This window comes from Hypanus sabinus, chromosome 19, assembly GCF_030144855.1.
Source record: "Hypanus sabinus isolate sHypSab1 chromosome 19, sHypSab1.hap1, whole genome shotgun sequence".
Taxonomy (NCBI): Eukaryota; Metazoa; Chordata; class Chondrichthyes; order Myliobatiformes; family Dasyatidae; genus Hypanus; species Hypanus sabinus.
In genome coordinates this window covers 69,920,702-69,945,462 of record NC_082724.1, presented here as the reverse complement: position 1 = coordinate 69,945,462, position 24,761 = coordinate 69,920,702, and the positions used below count along the sequence as shown (strand labels likewise).

Sequence of the window (24,761 nt, the reverse complement as noted above, 5' to 3'; positions counted from 1 at the left end):
AATGGGTTTAACCAAAGCTCTGCTGCTTGTATCTCACCTTGTATCAAGGCACTTCACTCTAAATTTAGAAATGTCCTCTTTGCTCCTATCATTAGTTGTTCTTACTTGGGTCACTCTTTAAAAACAGTACTTGGATGGGCTTCCTGACAAAGCTTGCTTCAAGTTTTAAGAAGCAATATTGCTTGATTGTTTAGAATTACAGATATTCTAGTTAAATCTTTTATTTAAATTTGTGTTGTTAATGTGAGGTAGGTGCCTTTAATCCATATCTAAAACTATGTAATACACTTGTATTCAGCTTTCAACAATGAGAGCCATCAGATGAAGATTTGCAGAAATAACATTATTAAGATTAAGGCATAAAAAATGTGACTTGCATGGAAGATTGTTAAAGTCCAGCATAAAAATCAATTTTAGTTTTTCTGTTGTAGTTTTGTTGTAATAATTATTTTGTAAGAAAACCAAAATCTCATATGATTCCAGATATTCACTCAGTGGAGAATTCGGGCTTGCCAAATGGCTCTGTTCTTTCTCAGATTCTTCAAGTGCAGATGCTTGATATGATGGACATAGATGGAATTTATCCTTTATATCTCAGAGTTCAACAGCACTTAGAAGAATTTCCCAAAGACAGGTTAGTTGGAATTGTATGATGTAATTGTAGGGGTATGTGGAAAAGAATTGGGCCATTGATTGTATAACTACAGTATTTATTTTGTGAAGTAGATCAGTAACATTTCCCATCTGTTTCATATACTGGCCATATGTTGTTATTCCCTATTCTGGAAGACCCAAAATTGGACTCTTCACCTTATTTGACTAATTCAATAATATGGAGAACTTTACATGTGTCAGTGGATTCACCTGTTTTATCCAAGTCTACCTGTGTAACTAGTAAAATTCCCTTTGAAATAAGAATGCTTTCCCCTCGTTATTTGCCTGCATAAGGTAAAAGTATGACATTACATATCAGACCAAGAGACATAGGAGTAGAAATAGGGCATTTGGCCCATTGAGTCTGCACCACCATTTAATGATGGCTGATCCTGTTTCCCTCCTCAGCCCCAGTCCCTGGCCTTCTCCCTGTAACCTTTGAAGCCATGTCCAGTCAAGAACCAATCAAGCTCTGCCTTAAGTAGACCCAACAACTTGGCTTCCCCAGCTGCCTGTGGTAACAAATACCAGAAATTCACCATCCTCTGGCTAAAGAAATTTATCCGCATCTGTTTTATATGGATGCCCCGCTATCCCAATGCTGTGCTCTCTTGTCTTAGAATCCCCCACCATGGGAAAAATCCTTTCCACATCTGCTCTATCTAGGCCTTTCAACATTCGAAAGGTTTCAATGAGATCCCATCTAATCCTTCTAATTCCAGCAAGTACAGACACAGAACCTTCAAACGTTCCTTATATGATAACCCTTTCATTCCCAGAGTCATCCTTGTTAACTTCCTCTAAACCTTCTCCAGTGCCAGCACATCTTTTCTTGAACGAGGAGCCCAAAACTGTTCACAATACTCAAGATGAGGACTCACCAGTGCCTCATAAAGTCTCAGCATCACATCCTTGCTCTTGTATTCTAGACTTCTTGTAATGAATGCTAACATTACATTTGCCTTCTTCACCACTGACTCAAACTACAAGTTACACTTTACACTCCCAAGTCCCTTTGCATCTCAGATTTTTGGATTTTCTCCATTTAGAAGATAGTTTGCACATCTATTTCTACTACCAAAGTGCACGACCGTGCATTTTCCAACAATGTATTTCATTTGCCACCTTATTGCTCATTCTCCTAATCTGTCTAAATCCTTCTGCAGCCTACTTTTTACTTCAACATTAGCTGCCCCTCCACCAGTCTTTATATCATCTGCAAACTTGGCAACAAAGTTATCTAAATCATTGATATACAGCATAAAAAGAAGTGCTCCCAACACTGACCCCTGTGGAACCCCAGTAGTCATTGGCAGCCAACCAGAAAAGGATCCCTTTATTCTCACATGCTGTCTTCCAATCAGCCAATGCTCTAACCATGGTATTTCCTGTAATACCATGGCTCTTAACACAATAAGCAGCCTCATGAGTGCTCCTTGTCAAAGACCTTCTAAAAGTCCAAATATACAACATCCACTGCACCCCCTTCATTTATCCTACAAATATATTACATTTGTAATCTCTTCAAATGTTTTCCAATATGTTCGTCAGGCATTTGTAATTATCCCTGCACAAATGTTTATAGAAACTCTCAGGCTACTTTATCCAAAATACATAATTTTCTATTTGGTACCAATTACCAATCTATGTTAAATTCTATTTGATTAAGGCTGCTTCGAGACTGATTGTTCGAGTCTCAAGCAGTAGGTAGTTTATCTTTAATATTTGTCAACTTGGTAAATTTTGCAATTAGCTCCTTTAATCTCACTGAACAACAAAGATTTTGCTTTCTGGATACTTTTGGGTGTATCTTAGTGGATTTTGGGCTGCTGATCATGAAAATCACCATGGAATTTCCCTATAATGCACCATTTATTTCATTTTGAAATCGACTATATTTGTTATTTCATAATTCAAATCAATTAAAATGTTGCCCACAATATAAGCAGAAAAGTTTTCTATCTTGTCCAGGCATGCCATGGCATGCTTAGCTAAAAGCAGGGTGGATGCTGTATGGCAGTACAGGTTTTAGAAAGGCTATAAAAGCATCTTGCACACACTGTTCTATGCATTGCATTTACATGTATGTCAGCTCTACATGCATCGTAGATTATGTGTACTCATAATAAATAAACTATTCTTAGGAATATTTGTGATAGCAAATATTCTTGCTATCACAAATATTGCAATATTGCTAATATTGCAATAGCTGCAATATTTCTCTGATATTTTTAGCAGCTATGCTTAAGTGTCAAAGACAGAGCATGACTCTTCTTATTAAGGAAGCCTACGAGTTCTACTTTGGGGATAAAATTGGTGACCAGGGTACAGTCTAGGCTCCTCATATTGGTTATACGACATAAGATTTAGGAGCGGAATTAGGCCATTCAGCCCATCGAATCTACTCCAACATTCCATCATGACTGATCCCAAATCTCAGTCAACTCCCATACATGCTCCTCATATGTTAACTCTGTCATTCCTGGAATCATCCTCTTTAACCTCCTCTGGACACTTTCCAATGCCAACACATCCTTTCTGAGATATGGGGCCCAAAACTGTTGACAATACTCCCAAGTGCAATCTGACTAATGTCTTCAGATTCAGATTCAGTTTATTGTCATTTAGAAACCACAAATGCAATGCAGTTTAAAAAATGAGAATGTTCCTCCAGAATGATATCACAAAAGCATATGACAAAATTAGACTACTCCAGAAAATCCACATAATGTTTGGCAATATCCAGTCCAGAGTCCAGAGAGGCTTAACATTATCTGCTTGCTTTTTATATTATTTTCCCCTTGAAATAAATGCCAGCATTGCATTTGCCACCTTTACCACAGACTCAACCTGTAAATTAACTTTCTTGGAGTCTTGCACGAGAACAATAGTCTGCACTATTCTTCCTTTTACCAAAAGGCGTTATCGTACATTTTCAAACACTGTATTCCACCTGCCACATTGTTGCCTATTCTTCTAATTTTTTTTAAGTCCTGCTGTAATCACATTGCTTCTTCAGCACTACCCACCCCTCTACCTATTTTCGTATTATCTGCACTTTGCCACGAAGCCATCAGTTCCATTATCCAAATCACTGACAAAGAATGTGAAAAGTGGAGGTCCCAATACTGACCCCTGAGGAACACCGTTAGTCACTGACAGCCAACCAGAAAAGTCCCCTTTATTCCCACTCACTGCCTCCTGCCTGTCATTCATTTCTCTGTCCATGCCAGATTCTTTCCTGTAATGCCATAGGATTTTTATCTCGTTAGACTTGCCTCCCCTTGTCCACCTGGCTTGTTACTTTCTCGAAGAACCTTAACAGATTTGTCAGGCAAGACTTCCCTTTAAAGAAACTATGCCGTCTTTGACATTTTATCATTAGTCTCCAACTACCCTGGAACATCATCCTTAACAATAAACTCCAACAATTTCCCAACCACTGAGCTTAGGCTAACTGGCCAATAATTTCCTTTCTTTTACCTTCCTCCATTCTTAAAGAGTGGAGTGAAATCTTCCAGTCTTCCAGAACCAGGCCAGACTCAAGTGATTCTTGAAAGATCATGACCCCTGTTATCCCTTCCGTATTTGTTGTTGGTCTTAGAGTTTGGTTCAAAGATATGCAGAAATCAATGCGGTTTGCCGTCCCGATGATATGGTGAGAGCTGAAGGATCATGTGACATACTGCTATTTCTTTCTGACCAGTGTGTCTGGTTTCTCTGTTAAAAACAAGAAATTCGTTGAATACCCCAAGCTCCCTTCAGCCAGCCATGAAATCTGTGCTGCATGACCATAGTCTTCTAGTACTGAAGGTACCAGAGACATGGATTTTAGAGGAGGCAGACAAAGATGCCATGATGCATGAGCCAGGGATGGAAAACAACACTGATACGGATACAGATTTTGAACCCATTATGTCAAGTGAGCCTCATGTGATAACTCGGTCGGAGTCAAATGACCTGGTCAGAGACTTGGGTTTGTGAAAGGCAAAAGCAGAATTACTGGGTTCAAGACTGCAAGAATGGGATTTGCTGTCACCAGGCACAAAAATATCCGTGAAGGATTTCAATATTTGAGACAGATGTTTCCCAGAATAACTGATGTCAAGAATAAGCAAGGCATTTTTGTTGCTCCACAAATCAGTCAGCTCATCAATGACCAGCAATTTGAGGAACTTTTAGTGCATGGAAGGATGTAGTTGAAGATTTTATTGGCAACTACGGACACCAAACTACATGCAGCTGGTTGACAACCTGCTTCAAGCATACAAAACCATGAAATGCAACATGACACTCAAGATTCGTTTTCTGCATTCCCATTTAGACTTCTTCCCTACAAATCTTTGCCCTGTCAGTGATGAGAATGGTGAAAGATTTCACTAAGACACTGTGGTCACGGAGAAATGGTATCAGGGCAACTGAAATCCATTAATACTGGCCGATTATTGTTGGACAGTTAGGCGAGAAGTCTCAGACTCAGTGCAAATGAAATCATCAATAAAACATTTTTAGCTTTGTTGTGGAGACTTCCGGTGGCTGTAATGGAGTAGGTTGCACTAGCTACGTGCTCCGAAATTATTTGCTTACTTTGCTGTTTAAACCTATCTCGGTGAGAGCACCATGAGTAGAAAGCTGTCAAAAAAAGAGACGACTTTAGAGACTTTGACTGAAATGACTCAACAAATGTCAGAGAAACTCAAAAAATTGGATAAACTGGATGACTTGGAATCCAAGTTTGATTTGTTACAGAATTCCTTTGACCTGGTTAAATCTGAACTGAAAACGCTCAATCGGAAACTTAGAAGTCTATAGCAGACTGTGAATGACCACGAAATTCGTGTTAAGCTACATGAAGAATTTCTGCCGGTGTTGCAGAAGGATATCGAAGGTTTCAAGAGAATTTCTAAGGAACAACTTAAAAAATACGATGCGTTACTGAAGAAACTTACAGATTTGGAGACCGGGAACCGAAGGTGCAATATCAGAATTCTTGGGCTTCCTGAAAAACTGGAGGGTAATCAACCTATCGATTTTTGTGCTCAAATGTTGAAAGATTTATTCCCTGATATATTATCAGAACTACCAAAATTTGAGCGCGTTCACCGAGTTACCCCGCCTAATTGGGATCCTGCCAAACCTCGCTCTATTATCATTCGCTTTTATGACTATCAGATTAAAGAACAGATCCTTCGTGAATCAAGGAAGAAACGTATATTACAATTTCGTGATCAACAGTTTTGGATCGTTCAAGATTATCCACCAGAAGTTAGACAGGCTTTTAAAGAGGTCATGTCTGATCTTTTTAAACTTGGCTGTCGCCTTTCTCTCAGAGATCCATGTAAACTCAAGGTTACTACTTCTGATAATAAGGTTTCTTGGTTTACGGAGCCTGAAGAAGCTAAGAAACTTTTACAAAGTCTCCATCCTTAAATTCAACTTTGAATTGTTTTATGTTAAATGTTTTAATTTCAGGTGTTCAATCAAGTAATTGGCATTTTGTTGATAACAAGGTTTCTGGGTTTTACGAAGTCTTAATCATTTGTTTGTTTAAGTAACTGGCGCCTTGTTATCGTTCAAACTATGCAAAACATGCAGGCAGACTGCATCCATTTTCTCTTTTGCTGTTTTTCGCAGCTCTTTTTAAACAATATGTTATATTCTCTCAGTGTTATGTAGGAAGCTATCTAAACCGCTTCCCTTTTTAATTATCTTCTATTTGTTTCTTTACTTTTTTTTGCACCCGTGAGTATATGTTGTTTTACTTATTGATTTTCCATATTTGATTTTCCTTATCTGTCTTTCCTTTTTTACCGAGACTAATACTTATATTTTCCCATTTTTTTTATTGTAATTAGCAAACATATTCACTTTGATTTTTTTTGTGTATGTATATATATATTTACAATCATTTATTCAGCACAGCTATACATATATATTTTCTGGAGCCACCAGAGTTTTGGGTTGGGAACGTTTGAATTAGTCTTCAGCCTCCCTTGGCTGATTTCTCTCTTTGGGGGGAGGGGGGGGAAATGGGTTCTTCTATAAAGCTGATTGGATGTTTTTACTGTTTTACTTATTCACTATCTACATGTCTGTGATTACCTTTTATACATTACTAAAGGATACTTGATGGATTCTTTTATTAATATACTCAGTTTTAATGTGAAAGGTCTAAATAACCCTGTTGCCAAACGAAATAAGATTTCTCTTATATCTGGAAACTTAAAACTCATATAATCTTTCTCCAAGAAACCTATATTCGTAAAGATGATATTTCATGTTCTTTCAAAGGATGGAAGGGTATACATTTTCACTCACCCTCTCAGTCTAGATCAAGAGGCGTCTCTATCCTGTTTGATCAGAATGTATCGTTTATTCAACATAATGTAATTTCTGATACAAATGGGCGCTTTGTTATTGTTTCAGGTAGTCTTGGGAATAAACTAATCATATTTACGAATGTACACGCTCCAAATACAGATGACTCCTTGTTCTTTGAACGTCTTTTCTCTTTTCTGCCTGATTTGAATCGGTATTCCTCAGTGATGGGTGGAAATTTTAATTTTTGGCTTGACCCTATATTAGACCGCTCTTCAAGTACAACCCCTGTCACTAATAAATCAGGCCTACTTTTAAAATCTTTTTTATCTCAATGTGGTATTCTTGACGTGTGGCGTTTTTTACACCCCCCAAGAAAAGGAATATTCATATTTCTCTCAGGTTCATCATATGTACTCTCGGATTGATTATTTTTTATAGATAGAAACTTGCTTCCACTGGTACGATCCTGTGATTACAAGGAGATTGCTTTGTCTGATCATGCACCTGTGCTTCTTGCTTTAAGATTACCTGTTTACTCTGTACCAAGTTGGCGTTTCAACTTATCATTGTTATCTGATAAAAAATTTCTAAAGTTTTTGGAAAACCATATTACTTTTTTCTTTAAAGAAAATTTTAAAGGAGATACTACTGGTAATATAGTCTGGGATACTTTTAAAGCATATATTTGTGGAGAAATTATCTCTTACTCTACCTGTATAAAGAAAAAAGCTGACAAAGAAAGGTCTGACCTAGCAGCGATATTAAAAGATCTTGATTGAAAGTATGCGCTATCTCCAGATCCAAGTATATATAATAAGCGTATTGAAATCCAATCCAAGTATAATCTTCTACTGACTTACCCAATTGAACGACAGCTGTTGAGAGATAAAACTCAATTTTACATTCATGGGGATAGAACTGGTAGTTTATTAGCCAATCGCTTAAAGTCTTTTAATCGTCAAATCACAGAAATTTTTAAAGATAATGGAACTAAGATATCCGACTATTCTGAAATTAACAATGTATTTAAAGACTTTTACCTTAAGTTGTATTAGTCTGACTCTTCTTCAGATGATACCTATATGAATGCTTTTTTCAGTAATATCAACATTCCTACACTGTCTGCTGATAGTCTAACACAGTTAGATCAGCCTATTTCCAATGAAGAAGTGGCTGAGGCTATATGTGCTTTACATTCTGGTAAGACCCCAGGACCTGATGGCTTTCCTGGGGAGTTTTATAAAACTTTCACTACGTTACTTACACCTTATTTATCCTTTGTTTTATCAGAGTCCTTTAAATCAGGTAAACTCTCTCAATCTTTTTATGAAGCTTTTATTTCTGTTATTCTTAAAAAAAATCCAGCTGAATGTTCTTCATACAGACCGATTTCTTTATTAAATGTTGATGCAAAAATGTTCTCCAAAATCTTAGCTCGAAGACTTGAAAATATTCTACCATCTATTATATCACATGACCAGACAGGATTAATTAAAAATCGTTACTCATATTTTAATATACGTCGGTTATTGAATGTGATATATTCACCATCCAAAAAAATATCAGAATGTATATTATCCTTAGATGCAGAAAAAGCCTTTGATAGGATTAAGTGGAATCATCTTTTTAAGACCTTAGAAAAGTTTAATTTTGGGCTTAATTTTATTCATTGGGTTAAATTAATCTACTTGTCTCCTACTGCTCAGGTTATTACTAACTCCCAAATTTCTAAGCCCTTTAAATTACAGCGGGGAACTAGACAAGGATGCCCTCTTAGTCCTTTACTTTTTGCTTTAGCTATAGAACCCTTAGCAATAGCACTACGAGAATCTAAGGAGATTTCTGGTATACTAAGGGAAGGTATGTCTCATAAAATTTCATTATACGCTGATGATATTTTACTTTTTATCTCTAACACTGAAACTTCTTTACCTTTGGTTCTTTCTTTAATCTCCCAGTTTAGTTCTTTTTCAGGATATAAGCTGAACCTACATAAAAGTGAGCTGTTTCCTTTAAATGACCTAATATTATCAAATGCCAAATTTCCGTTCAAAGTTGTTACAAGTTGATTTACATATCTAGGTGTAACAATTACTAAGAACTTCAAGAATTTATTCAAAGAAAACTTAAACCCCTTATTGAATTATGTGAAAAAGACACTTTCTAAATGGTCCCCCCTTTCTTTATCCCTAATTGGCTGAATTAATTAGATTAAAATGAAGATTCTTCCTAAATTTTTATATCTTTTTCAGGCCTTAGCTATTTTTATTCCTAAGACGTACTTTGATTCTTTAGATTCAATTTTAACCTCTTATATTTGGAATAATAAACGCTCATTTAAGTAAAGTTTATTTACAAAGAAATAAAGAGACGGGTGGACTAGCCCTACCTAATTTTAGGTTTTACTTTTGGGCTGCCAATATAAGGAATATTACTTTCTGGTCCTATTATATTATAAAGATTGCCCATCATGGGTCTCCTTAGAAGTTAATTCTGTAAAAAATTCCTCTATTGTCTCTCTTCTTGGATCATACTCTTTTTCAGCAAATAAAACAACAGATAACATAATTGTTAAGCAAACTTTAAGGATCTGGTCTCAATTTAGAAAATTTTTTGGTTTAGTGAATTTTTCATTATCATCTCCCATTCTCCTTAATTATTTTTTTATCCCTTCCATAACTGATAAAGTCTTTAAAGATTGGGATGAATTAGGTATTAAGTGTTTTTGCGACCTGTTTATCTCAGGATCTCTTGCTTCATTTGACCAAATGTCAAATAAATTTGCACTCCTAAAATCACATTTTTACAGATATCTTCAAATTAGAGATTTTCTACGTTTCCAATTAGCTAATTTTCCTATAGGTCCTGATAAAAATTTACTGGATGATCTTTTAAATTTAAAACGTTTTGTTAACGGTTCTGTTACGTACTCATGACACATGAGCCCTTGTCACGTGACTGGGGTTGAAGCTGTACTGGACTTGAGGTGATGGTCTCGTGATGGTGGAATGACGTCATTTTCCCGCCAGTAGAGATCATGTGACAGGTTTTTTTTACAGGTTATAAAAGGTAGACCCCACCCTGTGAGGAGGGGCAGTTCGTGGCTGGATTTGCCAAGTTGACTTCATGCCACTGCGTGTTTTAAATGACGACGCAGTTTAGTTGAAGGATGAAGTTTTTATTTAATGCCTAAAGTTTAAAAGGTCATTGCCAGCAGGTTCTTTATGATTCTGTTAGTTCGAGACAGTGGAGAGTGAAGATTGGAAGTTCGGAAGTTAAAGATCGAGGAGAATCACTTTCTACGGTGAAACGGGGGCGACCTTTGTTTGATCCTTATTCAGAAGGATTTCGTTGACTATCTTCGTGTTAATCCCTGGGTTTACCAGAAAGGATTGAGGATAGTGTGGAAGGAAAGGTCAGTGCCTTTAAGCCGTTCTGTTTCGTAAATTCTTCGTGGGAAGTTCAATGTCGGGGATTGAAGCAAGTGACGTAAAAGAGAATTTAAATCGTCTTATAAAGTCTCTCCTTTTAGATGGACTGTGAGCATATCGAACTTTTGGCAATAAGACTTTAAAGAACTGTTTGGGCTGCCGCTCAGCAGCTGTTTCTGGTTACGGTAGTGTTTGTTTACTTTTGGGGGGTTTGTTTTTGGTGTTTAATAAACGTGTTGTTTGTTATAAGAAACCCTTGCCGAACTCATATATTTATTGTTGCCTGAATACGTAACAGTTCTATTACCGGTATCTATAAATTGTTGATTGATTCTAGACAAGACTTTTTTAATATTTTATTTTAGATAAAATAAAAAAAGCTTGGGAGGATGACCTAAATTGTCAGATTTCTGATGACAGATGGAATAAAATTCTTAAATGGGTTAATAAATCATCTTTCTGTGCTCGTCATTCTCTTCTACAATTTAAAGTGGTTCATAGAGCTTACGTTTCTAAACTGAATCTCTCCAGTTTTTACCCGAATGTTTCTCCACTTTGTAATAAATGCAACTCTGCTGATGCCTCTTTAATTCATATGTGTTGGTTTTGCCCAACAATTGAAAAGTTTTGGCGGGAGGTATTCCATACCTTCTCACAACTTTTTAGGGTCCAATTTGACCCAAATCCCCTTACTTGGTATTATTGCAAATGAAGATATAAGTTTAAATACTCCTAACCTACAGGTTTTAGTTTTTACCTCTCTTTTAGCAAGAAGAGCAATCTTGCTTAAATGGAAGGAGTCTACCCCTCCTACACATCTTCAATGGCTACGTGATATTATGTCGTATTTAAATTTAGAAAAGATCCGCTGCTCAGTCTTAAATTCGAAACAATCTTTTTATGATATTTGGGGACCTTTCCTAAATTTCTTTTCCAATTTATAAAGTTTAACAGTGCATGGACTTTTATGTATATTTTTATCTTCTCTTCTTAAGTGAATATGTTTTTTTTCTAATTATCCATTGTCATCCATCAGCTTTTTTCTTTGATAGTTGGTAGGGGGTTGACTTCTTTTACATATATATAAAAATTTATTTTATGATGCATGACCTATCTTTAAATTTTTGATTACAGAGTGGTATAACTTAATGTGTTATGCTATAACATTTTGATCAATTTTATTACAATATATGAATGTACCCAGTTATGTTGAGATGCTATGTGTTGCACTCTGTAATTTTTTTTCTTCTTCTGAATAAAAATATTGTAAAAAGAAAGCTTTGTTGAACTATTGCAAAGCATCAGCACAATTAAGTGCAATTAAATGCATTATATTAAAAAAAAGTTAATTTCTTGTTTTGTTTTCAAATTCCTACATGACACAAGTAATCCAAAATTATTTTTGTGTTTTGTTTCAAGTGGTTTACAATAACCAAAAAAGATTTCTGAGGAAGCACCACCTGAGGGTGCTGTAAGACTAAAGATTGAAGACATTCAGTCTTGGAAAATGGTTGTTGCTGGCAAGAGCAACATATATTTCCCATTGCCAGATCATTTTCTTGAAGTTTTGATGATAATATGCTAACAGAATAATAGTGTTGTTATTTGCAAATTAATCAATTAATATTGTGAAGTTATATCAATTTTGTGATGCTGAAGTGTTCTAGGCTGTGCTCTGTTGATTTTCCAAGTAATAAGGTTGTGAACTACCAGGCATAAAACATATGAAAACTATTGGTTAAAGAAATAATTTTACTAAACAATCCTTTTACGTGACTAAAAATCTCTCTCTAACTTCACTAATCTTGTATTTCAGGCAAAATTATCTTTAATGAGAATTATTTTTCAAGTCCAGTCTAGTTATGTTGTTCTTTTGTTTTGACTGGCACTGGAAAGATGTAGCAGGGTTTTGGGGTGGAAACCCTGGAACTACAACTTAAAATTATTACTTTGGATATTTGTATTTACTTATAATAATTAGATTTGGTATTGTTCTCTATGCATATTAAACAGTTTGATTGTTTCAGGAACTGAACTGCCTGCTCAAAAATCAATCAGCATGTTGTTTTTGGACAATACATATCATTATCATAGAATACTCATGTTTCAGTACAATTGTGTGAATTTTAAGGGTTTTTCAGTAATTTGTGTCTTTAAAGCTTTTCTTTGTTTTTATATGAATCTCATCAACTTTCTAATTAAATGAGATGTAGTAATAGTTATCCACTGTTTACAATAATGTGAAAGTGTGGTTTGTAGTGTCTGTTTTAACTTCTGTGAAAAGCAGAACAAAGAAAGGAAGATGATGACACCAGCAACAATTAACTGGTTAACACTTCATTTACATATTTCCTTATTAATAAAGATGAACAAAATCTGCATATTATGGAAGTCTGAAAAAAATTATGGGAATATTCAGCAGGCATAGTGTACATGGAAAAGAAATACAGTTAAAATTTTGGGCCAGAGATCTTTTGTCAGAATGTTCAGATGACTCAAAATATTAACGTTTTTTCTTTCCTCAGATACTTTCCAATATTCTCTCTTCTTTAAAACAATAAAACCTTGAGAAAGGTGCACTTATTTGTTATATTGGTCAAGAGTTGATTTAATATAACTTTTCATAGATTTAGTTAACTGTTATTTCCATTTGTCCCTTTGCAGGAGTAGGCTACATTTAGATGGGCCTTATGATGAATCTTTTTATGAAAGTCTATCAGACTTTTCACAAGATGATGAAACAGTGGACTATGCAGCCCGAAAGGTAAAATTAATATTTTTGCAGTGTCTGTTTTTATTTAAAACAAAATTAAGTGAATTTCTGTTCATTTTGGAGACATAATGATCCGTACTAGACTCTATCTAGTTGTCATCCTACATTAACTTTTTATGGAGCTATAGGTCCAAATAGTCTCCAGCCTTTGTTTCTGTTTTTAATGTATTTCTTACAGCTTGTAAAATTTAGAGTTCAAAAGGCGTCAAAGAAAATTTTTTTAAAATCTACTTTACAACTCAAAGGCATTTACAGGCAAAAATAAATAAACTGTTTTCCTAAATGTGACTTTTCAATCAAATTGGGTGTTCCCACTAAGTCAATGGGGTCTGATGTAAAGGTGAAGGGCAGTACGGGATGTGTATCTGCTATGTTTATTCTCGGCTGCTGGATTCTGCATAAAGCTAGCGTGCACTCTAGTGGTGGAGCTGAAGTTCTGTCATGACTGACTACTATCGTGCAAGCAAGCTGATTTGCGATTGTTTTCAGAACTGATGGAAAAGACTAGGTTGGTTTTGGGCCATTGGTATAGTCCTGTAGGCTTAATTCCTTTTGTGCCAAAATGTTAATGAGTTGATAATTACACTTTTTCAGTTACTGAATCTTGTCAAATTAACCTTAATGTGAGCTTAGTTCCTGGCCTAATTCTATAGCCAACTGTTGGACAAAATATGATTGTTGGTTACTTGGAAAATTAAATGAACAAGTTTCAGTGATGGGGAGACATGAGACTGCAGATGCTAGAGGAACTTAGCAGCTCAGGCAGCATCTGTAAAGAGGAATTTATATTTGTCTTTTGAAATATTCCCTATATATTCCAGTGTAACTGCTGGAAATCTGCAGAAAATTAACAATCATTCACTGGTCTGCAGCTGCAAATATTTCTTGAGGCTTACTCATGTGAGCTGGAATTTTGAGATGTATTAAATTGTACTGTCAGCCTGACCTTTGATGCAAACTCTGTTCATTACTTTTTTTGCATACTCTGCCAAGGGATTGTACTGTCAGCCTGACCTTTGATGCAAACTCTGTTCATTACTTTTTTTGCATACTCTGCCAAGGGAGCTTCAGTAATTAATTAACTGACAGATTTGGGCTATTGAATTTATTGGTATTAGCTATTTCAAAAAAAAAAATTGTTTTGTAATTTATTTTTTTATTGAAGTTCGTCAAACATTTCCATAAGATGTATTTCAGACATTGTACATATATATCACAAAATCTTCACAAAGTATTTATCTGGGGTATACACCTATAGAAAAGAGTGGAAAGAAGAAACAAGCAAAAGGAAAGAACTATGTACAAGTAGGGAGTGATCTTTTTTTTTACAACAGATTCATTGATTTGTGAGAATAAAATCAGGCCTATGAGGCATTATGTAGTTAAACCATTTTTCCCAGTATGAATCAAATTGTTCCAGCTTATGATTAACAGATGCTGTTATCTTCTCCATTTTGTAAATGTCTGTTGTAATTTCCATCCACGGGCTCTCCTGTGATAACCATTTCCTAATAAGAGTCTTTTTACCAGCCACCAACCGTATATTCATTAGATATTTATCTCTTTTCAACCATTCTTGAGGTATATATGCAAAATATATAGTCTTACTCTCCAAGGGTATTTCACATTTAAAGATGTCTTGTAGGGCATTGTGTATCCCCCTCCAATGGTATTAGCTATTTTTTAAATGCTTGAGTTAAGGATAAGTTATTAAAACAAGCAGAACTGACAACTGTCTCTTGAAAATGTTTAAAATTCAGCTGATGTATTTCTTCATTCTGTTAGAATTCTCATAAAGGGACCCAATGATTAGTTAGACCGATCCATATCTTTACCTGGTCTGTAAACACTTTGATGTAAAAGTTGTGGCCTTTATAATCTCATCCAAAAATTGTTATGACCAGGAAATACTTTTGTTTCTGTAAACAGATACATCAATACAGGGTTGCTACAACAGCCAAGGATTGTTCCATTATGATTGCACTTTCTCCTTGTCTTCTGGAGGAACGGTAAGGGGTTTCTTGCTGAAAATATATCAAAATAAGATCAAATTTAAAGATCAGTAAATGATAGAAATAACTAGTATATATAAGTCTGTAAAGTGCAAATGAATAAGGGCAAGGTAGAAGATTTCTTTGGTTCGAGATTCAGGTTTATTTATTACGTGCAGTGAAATGTATCATTTTTTTAACAAAAGATCCTCCCAAGGATGTGCTGTAGTTTAGAACAACACAGAGCATAACAAGTAACAGAACAACAAGCACTGTTCCTCCTTCCTACCCATGCACATACGCAGTCCTCCAACCCCAGGACTGGCTGTCTTTGGCCTTCAGCTTCCTGTGTGCTCGGACGTCAGGCTTCAGCTTCTGGAATTCTCGATGACCATATAACAATCACAGCACGGAAACAGGCCATCTCGGCCCTCCTAGTCCGTGCCGAACTCTTAATCTCACCTAGTCCCACCTACCCGCACTCAGCCCATAACCCTCCACTCTTTTCCTGTCCATATACCTATCCAATTTTACCTTAAATGACACAACTGAACTGGCCTCTACTACTTCTACAGGAAGCTCATTCCACACAGCTATCACTCTCTGAGTAAAGAAATACCCCCTCGTGTTTCCCTTAAACTTCTGCCCCCTAACTCTCAAATTATGTCCTCTTGTTTGAATCTCCCCTACTCTCAATGGAAACAGCCTATTCACGTCAACTCTATCTATCCCTCTCAAAATTTTAAATACCTTGATCAAATCCCCCCTCAACCTTCTACGCTCCAATGAATAGAGACCTAACTTGTTCAACCTTTCTCTGTAACTTAAGTGCTGAAACCCAGGTAACATCCTAGTAAATCGTCTCTGCACTCTCTCTAATTTATTGATATCTTTCCTATAATTCGGTGACCAGAACTGCACACAATATTCTAAATTTGGCTTTACCAATGCCTTGTACAATTTTAACATTACATCCCAACTTCTGTACTCAATGCCTTGATTTATAAAGGCCAGCGTTCCAAAAGCCTTCTTAATCACCCAATCTACATGAGACTCCACCTTCAGGGAACTATGCACTGTTATTCCTAGATCTCTCTGTTCCTCTGCATTCCTCAATGCCCTGCCATTTACCCTGTATGTTCTATTTGGATTATTCCTGCCAAAATGTAGAACCTCACACTTCTCAGCATTAAACTCCATCTGCCAAATGACTTTGAGCTTCCATCCTCAGCATTGGCCCCAGAACTCACTGAGCACCATACACTAGGCCTTGAATTTAGGTTTTATCAGTTCATATAGCTGGGGAGTTCCTCTTGCTTCTCACATGGAACCTGCCAATAACTCACTGACTCGAGGCAGGGTGGGCAATACTGGTCTGCTGACCCAACATCGACCATGGATGTCCTATGTCTTTGTCGCTGGCCTTCAGTAATAGAGCAGAGGTTTAGACTCTGACTTGACGTTAATTCCCCTGTATTTATAGGTTTAGAGTAACCGGTCTCTTTCCCAGAGTGGAAATATCAAATACTAGAAGGCATATCTTTCGAGGAGGGGAATTTTATTTAGGAAGCAAGTCTTTCTTTTGTAGAGAGTGATAGGTACTGGGGACATGCTGCCAGCAGAAGTGGCAGAAGCAACTTCGAGAGGTTCGAGAGGCATTTAGACAGACAAGTAAATAGTCAAAAAATAGAGGGATATGGAGCATATACAGATAGAGTAGATGGCATTAGTTTGGATTGGCAGCATGGTTGGTGCAGACATTGTCAACTGAGGGGCCTGGTCCTGTATTATATGTACTGTTTGATTTTGTTTACTGTCTAGTCTAATAATTAACAATATCTACAAATTATCATTTGTTTTTCAGACCTGAACCAAGTAGCATAATTAGGACCTCAAGGACATCATTTGCATATTCCATCTCTATTCTTGATTTGGACCCCAAACCATATGAGAATATTGCACACCAGTATAAGTTAGATGGGAAAATCATAAACTATTATTTGCAAAATACAAGGACCAAGAAAGATGTTACCAATCCTAATGTCTACAGAGGATATGAAGAATGCACATTATTTTTTCATTCTGTGTGAGTTTCAGTTGGGCATAAATATTCATGTAATATTTAATAAAATGACTGCACTGACTTAGTGGCCATACTCTCTAGTTTGTGAAGTTTAGGAAATAAACTTGAGATTTTGTACATTGAAGACTAGCTTTGGATTTTGAACATTATCAAAATTTAGATTGGATATTTGCATTCAAAAAAGCATGTTGTTCCTCAATAATAGCACTAAGGACAGCTTTTCTTTTGGAATAGTGTAGTACCTATCTTTAGAAGGGAAACTGCAGATTATGTTTAAACACAGTCATTTTATCTGTTTCTAAGATGTATTTTGGCAAGTTATGTCAGTATAGAGTGTGAAGCGAGCTTTTTAAAGCAGTTGAAAGAAAACAACTATAATTTAAGAACATTGAAAACTACAAGAGAATTTTCCATTAACAATAAAGGAAAGGCGTTTTTCACCGCTGCTATTAGTTTCCTTCATGCTTTCAAATGTAGTTCAAGGCTGCAGGTGTAGTCATAAACTTGATTAAAACTCATCATTCAAATTGCTGCTAGATTTTGCAGTTTGTTTTTCTACAGCTTCAGTTTGTGCCAGATTTGTCTTGTCAGTCACTGAAATTTGCTGCAGTTAGTACAGATAACTGTAACCGTTAAATGTTTTAAATATGATCTAACCACTTAAGAAAAGTGCCACTGAAATTATAGTTATATAGGAGCAGAATTAGGCCATTTGGCCCTTCGAGTCTGCGTTTAGTAGATACCCACGGATCTCTTGTATTTAGGAAAAATACCAAGTGGCAAGAACGCTTCCTATGTTAAGATAATGTTTGAATATAAATCTTAATATTGCTGCAAAGTCCATGGATGCTGATTAGTAGTCATAGAGTTCAGGAACAGAAATTGGCAAGGATGCATCATCATTATTTAAACATATCCCTAACTTCAGAGTTAGAATTAAGCTTGTAGTTGGCATGCGTTTTTCTTCCTTATGTGGCTCTCTCTTGGAGTTATTTTCTTGCAAGTAGTAGGTATGCTGTATAACAAGTAATGTTTGCTCTGGAGCAGCAGTAAAAACTTCTTTTGCAATTGTTAAATGTGACTGGGACTATCGGGGAGGATGCTGTTAGGCCAAAAGACCTGTTTCCATGATGTATCCCTCTATGACTTTGATATGTGGAATCTGCAAATTCTTCACTCAAATGTACTTTGTGGAAACTACAGGTATTTATTTGATCACATGCTTTTTCAGTTTAAGGCATTAAAACATAAGTGCTCTTAGCTGCTTTCTAAGGTGCACATACATTCTAAAGTTAATAAGATTAAAAAAGTAGTCATAGTTGAAACAATGACTTTGTACCATGGGACCAAAATCAAAATTGTATTATCTAGATGTGCATTAAATTAGGCTCTACACAATGTTATCAGCTGTACATGAGAAGTGAATAGTTAAAAGATGGACTATTGTTGATGGAATAAATATGTGAAATAGCTGAAAAAAGAAATCAATTATTGCTGACAGTTACCTCATGTACAATTTTCTGAGCTATGTTTGTGACAGCATAACAGTGGAAACAGATGCCTCTTAGGACGGGAAAAAAGTGAGTTGCTAGGGAGTGACAGGTGGTGGGAGAATGAGGATTTGGGGAATAAATATTGAGGCATTTTTGGAAAAGTGTGATAAAGGGGCATGAAGAGAGTTCTTTTATATAAAAAAGGAATAGGATTAGCATAGATCCAGGACAAAACAATAGAACAGTCACAAATTGTTGTAAGTGCAAATTAAAAGAGAATGGAATGACATAGCAAATTTCATAAGTGACACTGAGATGAAAATGGGCCTTGGTAACATAACTTTGCATAAAATAATATGAACCATTTTACCAGTTAATTTCCTTTGATGCCATCTACCAACTTTTCTTGAAATATGTCAGTTATCTCCTTGTGGAGCTAAAGCTGTGCATCGATCCAAAATTTCTGAACTTGCAAGAGCTTTGTTGGTTTTTGAAAACATATACAAGTAGAATTTAAATGTTGTTTCTATGATGTTTGTGGATTCTCTTTATCTGGTTCATTATGCTTAAGATTATTCTTTTTTTTCCTAACTCCTAGCTGAGTGAGTTGAACTGATGCATTACTGAACCCATATAATAATATTATAGTGAAGACTGTACAGTTTTCTACTGTATGTCTGAAGAGAAGTTGAATCAATTCCACATTTTTGAGAAGATAGTTTTTCTTTCACATCTTGGTCCTGTATTTAAGTTGATTTTCCATTATGTTGCCATTATTTTACATTTTTCTCGAACAGTAATAAGCAGATGCTGCCCATCAGGATTAAAAGAAGGTGTAATTATTCACGATTTTATTTTCTACAATTATCCTATTGAATTTTAAAAATGGCAGTCGAAGCATTTTGCATTACCTGATAGCAGAATCAGAAACCACTTTAAAGTAGTGTCCAAAAAAATTAGGTGAGTTACTATTACAGTTCGGTGTGTTGGAGTTTGGTATCCTCTGTAGGGAGTCTCTGTATGTCCTCTCCATGGAATATGTTGGTTTTCTCCGGATGCTCCGCTTCCTTCCCACAGTCCACAGATGTACCCAGTAGGTTAATTAGTCATTGTAAATTCTCCCATGATTAGGCTAGGATTAAATTGGGATTGTTGGGGGGGTGGGGGGGGGAAGGTGCTCAGAGGGCCTACTCCACACTGTATCTCTGAATAAATAAACAGAGTGATCTGGGCTTAATAAAGAAAAATTGTGGGCTTTCTTAAGGAAAAACATTTTGTGTGATCACTGATTTTTGAAGAGGTATGTTACAAACGATAGGTAGTTTTTCAGATTTTCTTTTTTGATATCTGCACTAAATAACCATGAGGATAATACTTGATCCTAGTACTTTCCCAGAAGACTTTGTTGTGGAATGGAATGCTTGAGGAGTGTACTCAATACAATTTGATTTAATTACTTTTCAGATTTAGGCTGCATTCTGTCTCCAGGACAATCAGTAGTGTTTTTTTCCTCTGGTAGTTGCATTTAACATTAATCCTGTTCTTAATATTACCTAGCTCAAATTGCACTAATGTCATTGTACAAAACAATGTATAGGTAATTTCCCATTTTATAATGGTGTTAAATCTGTTATAATTTCATTTGGGTGCTAACTTTGTTTTTGATATTTAAATAGGCAAATCTGGTCAAAAAACTTTTGATGATTGTTAGATGAGGTTTTTTAATTTTTTGCTTCTGGCAACCTTGAAGGGAAGCATTTGTATCAGTAGCACATGCTCCTTTCCACTGGAATTAAACAGAAAAATGAATCTGACTACTTTACCTGTCCAAATGAAGCAAATTAAGTCAACATCCATTATGTTGAATGCCAGTATTGTATTTATATTAATGTTAATATTTTCTCTGTGATAGTAACACCACTTCTGATTTCAAAATTAGCCAAGATACTGGATTGCTGACTCTACTTGAGAAACAATATATTTGACTTGAATGTGAGTTTTTAGGTAAATTGTTTTTTAATTCTATAGTGTAAGCTTTTTACTTTGTGTTTTCAGGTGACTTGAATTTTGGATATGATTAATTTCTGTAAATATGTATAATTTGTTTAAAAATGTTTTAATAGTAAATAAGTTTAAAATAATGGTCTTCAATTAAAATTGTTACTGTTCTAGCTGCTGGCTGACAAGCAACATTTTAGAATTGGACAAAATATTTTAGTTCGAATGGTTGGCAATCATACCTCCAATGTTTAGTGCCATTTGAATTTACACTTGTAAGTAATATTTAACTGGATTGGAGATGTTTTGCAGTTCAGTTAGTGCAGACATCTCCAATTGTACTTTCTAGATATTGAAAGTGATCAATCACTGTTCATCGTTTTGTTCCTATTACATGACCCATCAGTTTTTCAAAATAAGATTTCAATAACTTGACATGAATATTAATGGACTTTAAGAGCATTGTGAATGTGGCTGAGTAGTTTGGACCTGTGGTTTTTATCTGTTGCCACTTAGCTTGAATAATTGATTTATTTAGTATTTAAATTGTGTTGAATCATTTTTTTTATTGACAGAACCAACAAGAGGGTGAGAAGATATGCTTCATAATACATGTATATAATCTCCAACTGCAGTATTCTACCTTATGGAATAGTGTGGATATGGCCTTTTGAAAAGATATAACAAGCAATTTCCTACTTGTTTATGACTATAGTGCCTTGTGTTATTGTGAGACATTCAAAGGTTACTGATTTGCAAACATCCCATTGAGAATTTTAATTTGATCTGGTCCTGATTTACTTGTAAAAATGTCAATTACAACTGATAATGTATTTTGTCATTGGTACTAACCACTATTTCATTATGTACTTGAGTTACTATATACTCAGCACTTATTAAAAGCTGTGAATTGAACTGCCATTGTAAGAATAAACTTAACTTTCAAATGTAGTTTCCTTAATTTCGGACTACTACGTGACAGATGACTTGTAGAAATCTTGTACAAATGCAATAGAAATGTCCCAGTATTTGTAAATATTCTTTGGCAATTTATATTTAAATGCATATTTATTTTTATGTGACAGTGCCATAGGAGAAATTAATTGTAGTTGTGGCATGTCCTGATGTACTAGTACACTTAATAAATGAGTAGAATGGATTTTTCTCTATGAATTTTCCTTTTAATGCACAGCAGTATGGCATTAATCCCATATTTCAGGGTTCTTCGCACAGTTCAATTAAACACTCAATAGCAGCCTCGATTCCATGTAGGTGTAAGAGATGTCTAAAGCTTTTGGGGGCACTATCCATGACCTTCGTTGTATCGAAGTTGAGTGCTGTGAAAAAAATAGTCACAATTTAAATTCCTCAAATTGTTAAAACTTGATTAGAAAAACAAAGCAATTGTTAATTTGTGGTTTAATTTCAAGTTGCACCATAGACCATGTCTACTAAAGTAAAATCTGAAGTGCCAGAAAATAAACTACAGATGCTGGTCTACCCAACCAGGTCTAGCCACATATGTGGGAAGAGAAACATTTCAGGTCAAACACTCTTTGTGAGAATTGGCAGGGAAATGAAAGCTAATGGAACTTCCATAACTGCACAGTAAATGGGGGAGGTGAGGTATATCTGCCAGGGTAAGATTGGGGTGACCATAGGGATTATCTATTAAATGAGAGAATAAAGCATATTCAAAATGCAGAGCCAGAAGACCTGGAGATAACCCCTTCCACCCTCTGAAAACTTAAACTGTTGTTTCCTTTTCAGTCCTTGCCAAGGGTCTTTGACCCTTTAAGTCGGTTTCTCTTCAAACAAATGCAGCCTGACCTGCTGTGTTATTTGCATTTTCAGTTATTTTACTGACTTGAAATGCAATTTTCTTGCTTGCACTTTCATAATAATTTAATTATTGTAGCATTTGTGCTAATGCAGAAATTAAATGCATTCCTTCCAAAATTAGTTGTAGTGTCTCCAAAAATGACCTTTACCAAAATTTAGAGACTGGGTTGGAGAAAAGAAAAACATATATTCACTAGAGAATTGAAAGAACCAGCATCACATTTGGTCAACTGGGATCCACTTTATGACGAGCTGAAAAATATCATCATAGACCTTGTCTATAAGAATAGATAAACGTTTTTGATGTGAATAATTATTGATTGGTTCAACCCTTTTAGTTAGGAATCTATTAAGAACTTAAATAGTTGATATGACATAGTTGATATTGGTTCAAGTAGGTTATTAATAGCTTTTCATCAAGTTCAGATTTTTAATGGCTGTACCTTTCATTTATTGTTCCTTGTCTGACCCTCCATATTTTGGTTTTTGGTCTCCAAACAATCTTGATTTAAGTGATTTGCTTACAGCTGCATTCAAGCAAGAGTACAATCTCAAACTAAAGTTTAAGTATTAGTTAACTGACAATATCAGATCTGTTATTGTGTCACTGGCTTTTTGAAACAACAATGGAGATTAATACAAAGACCATGGAAATCTACAGCACACCACAGGCCCCTTGACCCACAATGTTGTGACTATCAAGTAACCTACTCTAGAATCTGCCTAGAATTTCCCTAGCGCATAGCCCTGTATTTTTCTAAGCTATATGTATCTAAGGGGCTCTTAAGATATCCTTTTGTATCTGCTTCCACTACCGCCGCCGGCAATGCAATCCACGCACCCAACACTCTCTGTGTGAAAAACTTACCCCTGACATCTCCTCTGTACCAATTTCCAAGCACCTTAAAACTATGCCGCCTCATGTTAGCCATTTCAGCCCTGGAAAAAGCCTCTGGCTAGCCACACAGATCAATGCCCCTCATCATCAGGTCACCTCACATCCTCTGTCACTCCAAGCAGAAAATTGCTAAGTTCACTCAACCTATCATAGGGTATGCCCTCCAATCCAGGAAACATCCCAGTAAATCTCCTCTGCACTCTCTATACTATCTATATCCTCCCTGTAGTGAGGTGACCAGAACTGAACACAGTACCCCAAGGGCGGGGGGGGTCTGACCAAAGTTTTGTATATCTGTAACATTACCTCCCTGCTCTTAAACTCAATCTCACAGTTGATGAATGCCAAGACGCCTTCTTAATGACACTGTCAACTTGCACAGCAGCTTTGAGTGTCTCATGAACATGGACCCAAAGATCTTGCAGAACCTCCACACTGTCAAGAGACTTACCATTAATATTATATTCTGTCTTCAAATTTGATCGACCAAAATGAACTAAGTGCCACCACCTGTTGCCTTCTGTGGGCAAGCCAATTTTGAATCCACAAAGCAAGGTCTCCTTGGATTCCATGTCTCCTTACTTCCTGAAGGAGCCTTGCATGGTGAATCTTATCAAATACCTTACTGAAATCCATGTACACTGCATCCACTGCTCTACTTTCATCAACGTGTTTCATTACCTCTTCAAAGACTTCAATCAGGCTTGCAAGGCACAGCCTACCCTTGACAAAGCCATGCTGACTATCCCTAATCAGATTATGTCTCTCCAAATGCTCATAAATCCTGCCTCTCAGAATCTTCTCCAACAACTTGCCCACTACTGAAGTCAGACTCACTGGTCTATAATTTCCTGGGTTATCTCTCCTCCCTTTCTTGAACAAGGGAACAACATTTGCATCCCCCAACCCTCCGGTACTTCTGTCCTTATTGATGTCACAAAGATCATTGCCAGAGGGTCAGCAATCTCCTCCCTCACTTCCCACAGTAGACTGGGGTTTATCTCATCCAGTTCTGGTGACTTATCTAACTTAATGCTTATCAAAAGCTCCAGCACATCCTCCTTCCTAATGTCTATATGCTCAAGCTTTTCAGTTTGCTGTAAGTTATCCCCACAATTGCCACGGTCTTTTTCCTGAGTGAATACCGAAGCGAAGTATTCATTAAGTACCTCTGCTACCTCCTTCAACTCCATGCACGTTTCCACTATCGCACCAAATTGGTCCTATTCTCACATGGCTCATCCTCTTGCTCTTCAAATACTCGTAGAATGCCTTGG

The 24,761-nt window shown here is 36.1% G+C and overlaps 2 protein-coding genes across 11 annotated transcripts in view; one reads left to right on the top strand and one right to left on the bottom strand.

The window, feature by feature from the left end:
- The window catches only part of ippk (inositol 1,3,4,5,6-pentakisphosphate 2-kinase), a 113,668-nt gene extending 91,765 nt beyond the window's left edge, over positions 1–21,903 (top strand). The window contains exons 10-15 of one of the 7 annotated variants that reach the window (XM_059944627.1): positions 484–634; positions 13,071–13,170; positions 15,109–15,188; positions 17,035–17,256; positions 20,686–20,738; positions 21,320–21,903. In XM_059944627.1, coding sequence (XP_059800610.1) covers positions 484–634; positions 13,071–13,170; positions 15,109–15,188; positions 17,035–17,256; positions 20,686–20,731 — 599 coding nt within the window. In that variant the 3' untranslated portion in view covers positions 20,732–20,738; positions 21,320–21,903. Of the gene's footprint in view, positions 1–483; positions 635–13,070; positions 13,171–15,108; positions 15,189–17,034; positions 17,257–20,658 lie in introns of all 7 variants that reach the window. The other 6 variants (XM_059944626.1, XM_059944623.1, XM_059944624.1 and 3 more) reach the window with 6 other exon arrangements.
- Positions 21,318–24,761, bottom strand: part of cenpp (centromere protein P) — a 401,228-nt gene continuing 397,784 nt past the window's right edge. For all 4 annotated transcript variants that reach the window (XM_059944631.1, XM_059944629.1, XM_059944633.1 and 1 more), the window contains one exon: positions 21,318–22,081. In XM_059944631.1, coding sequence (XP_059800614.1) covers positions 21,960–22,081 — 122 coding nt within the window. In that variant the 3' untranslated portion in view covers positions 21,318–21,959. The remainder of the gene's footprint in view (positions 22,082–24,761) is intronic.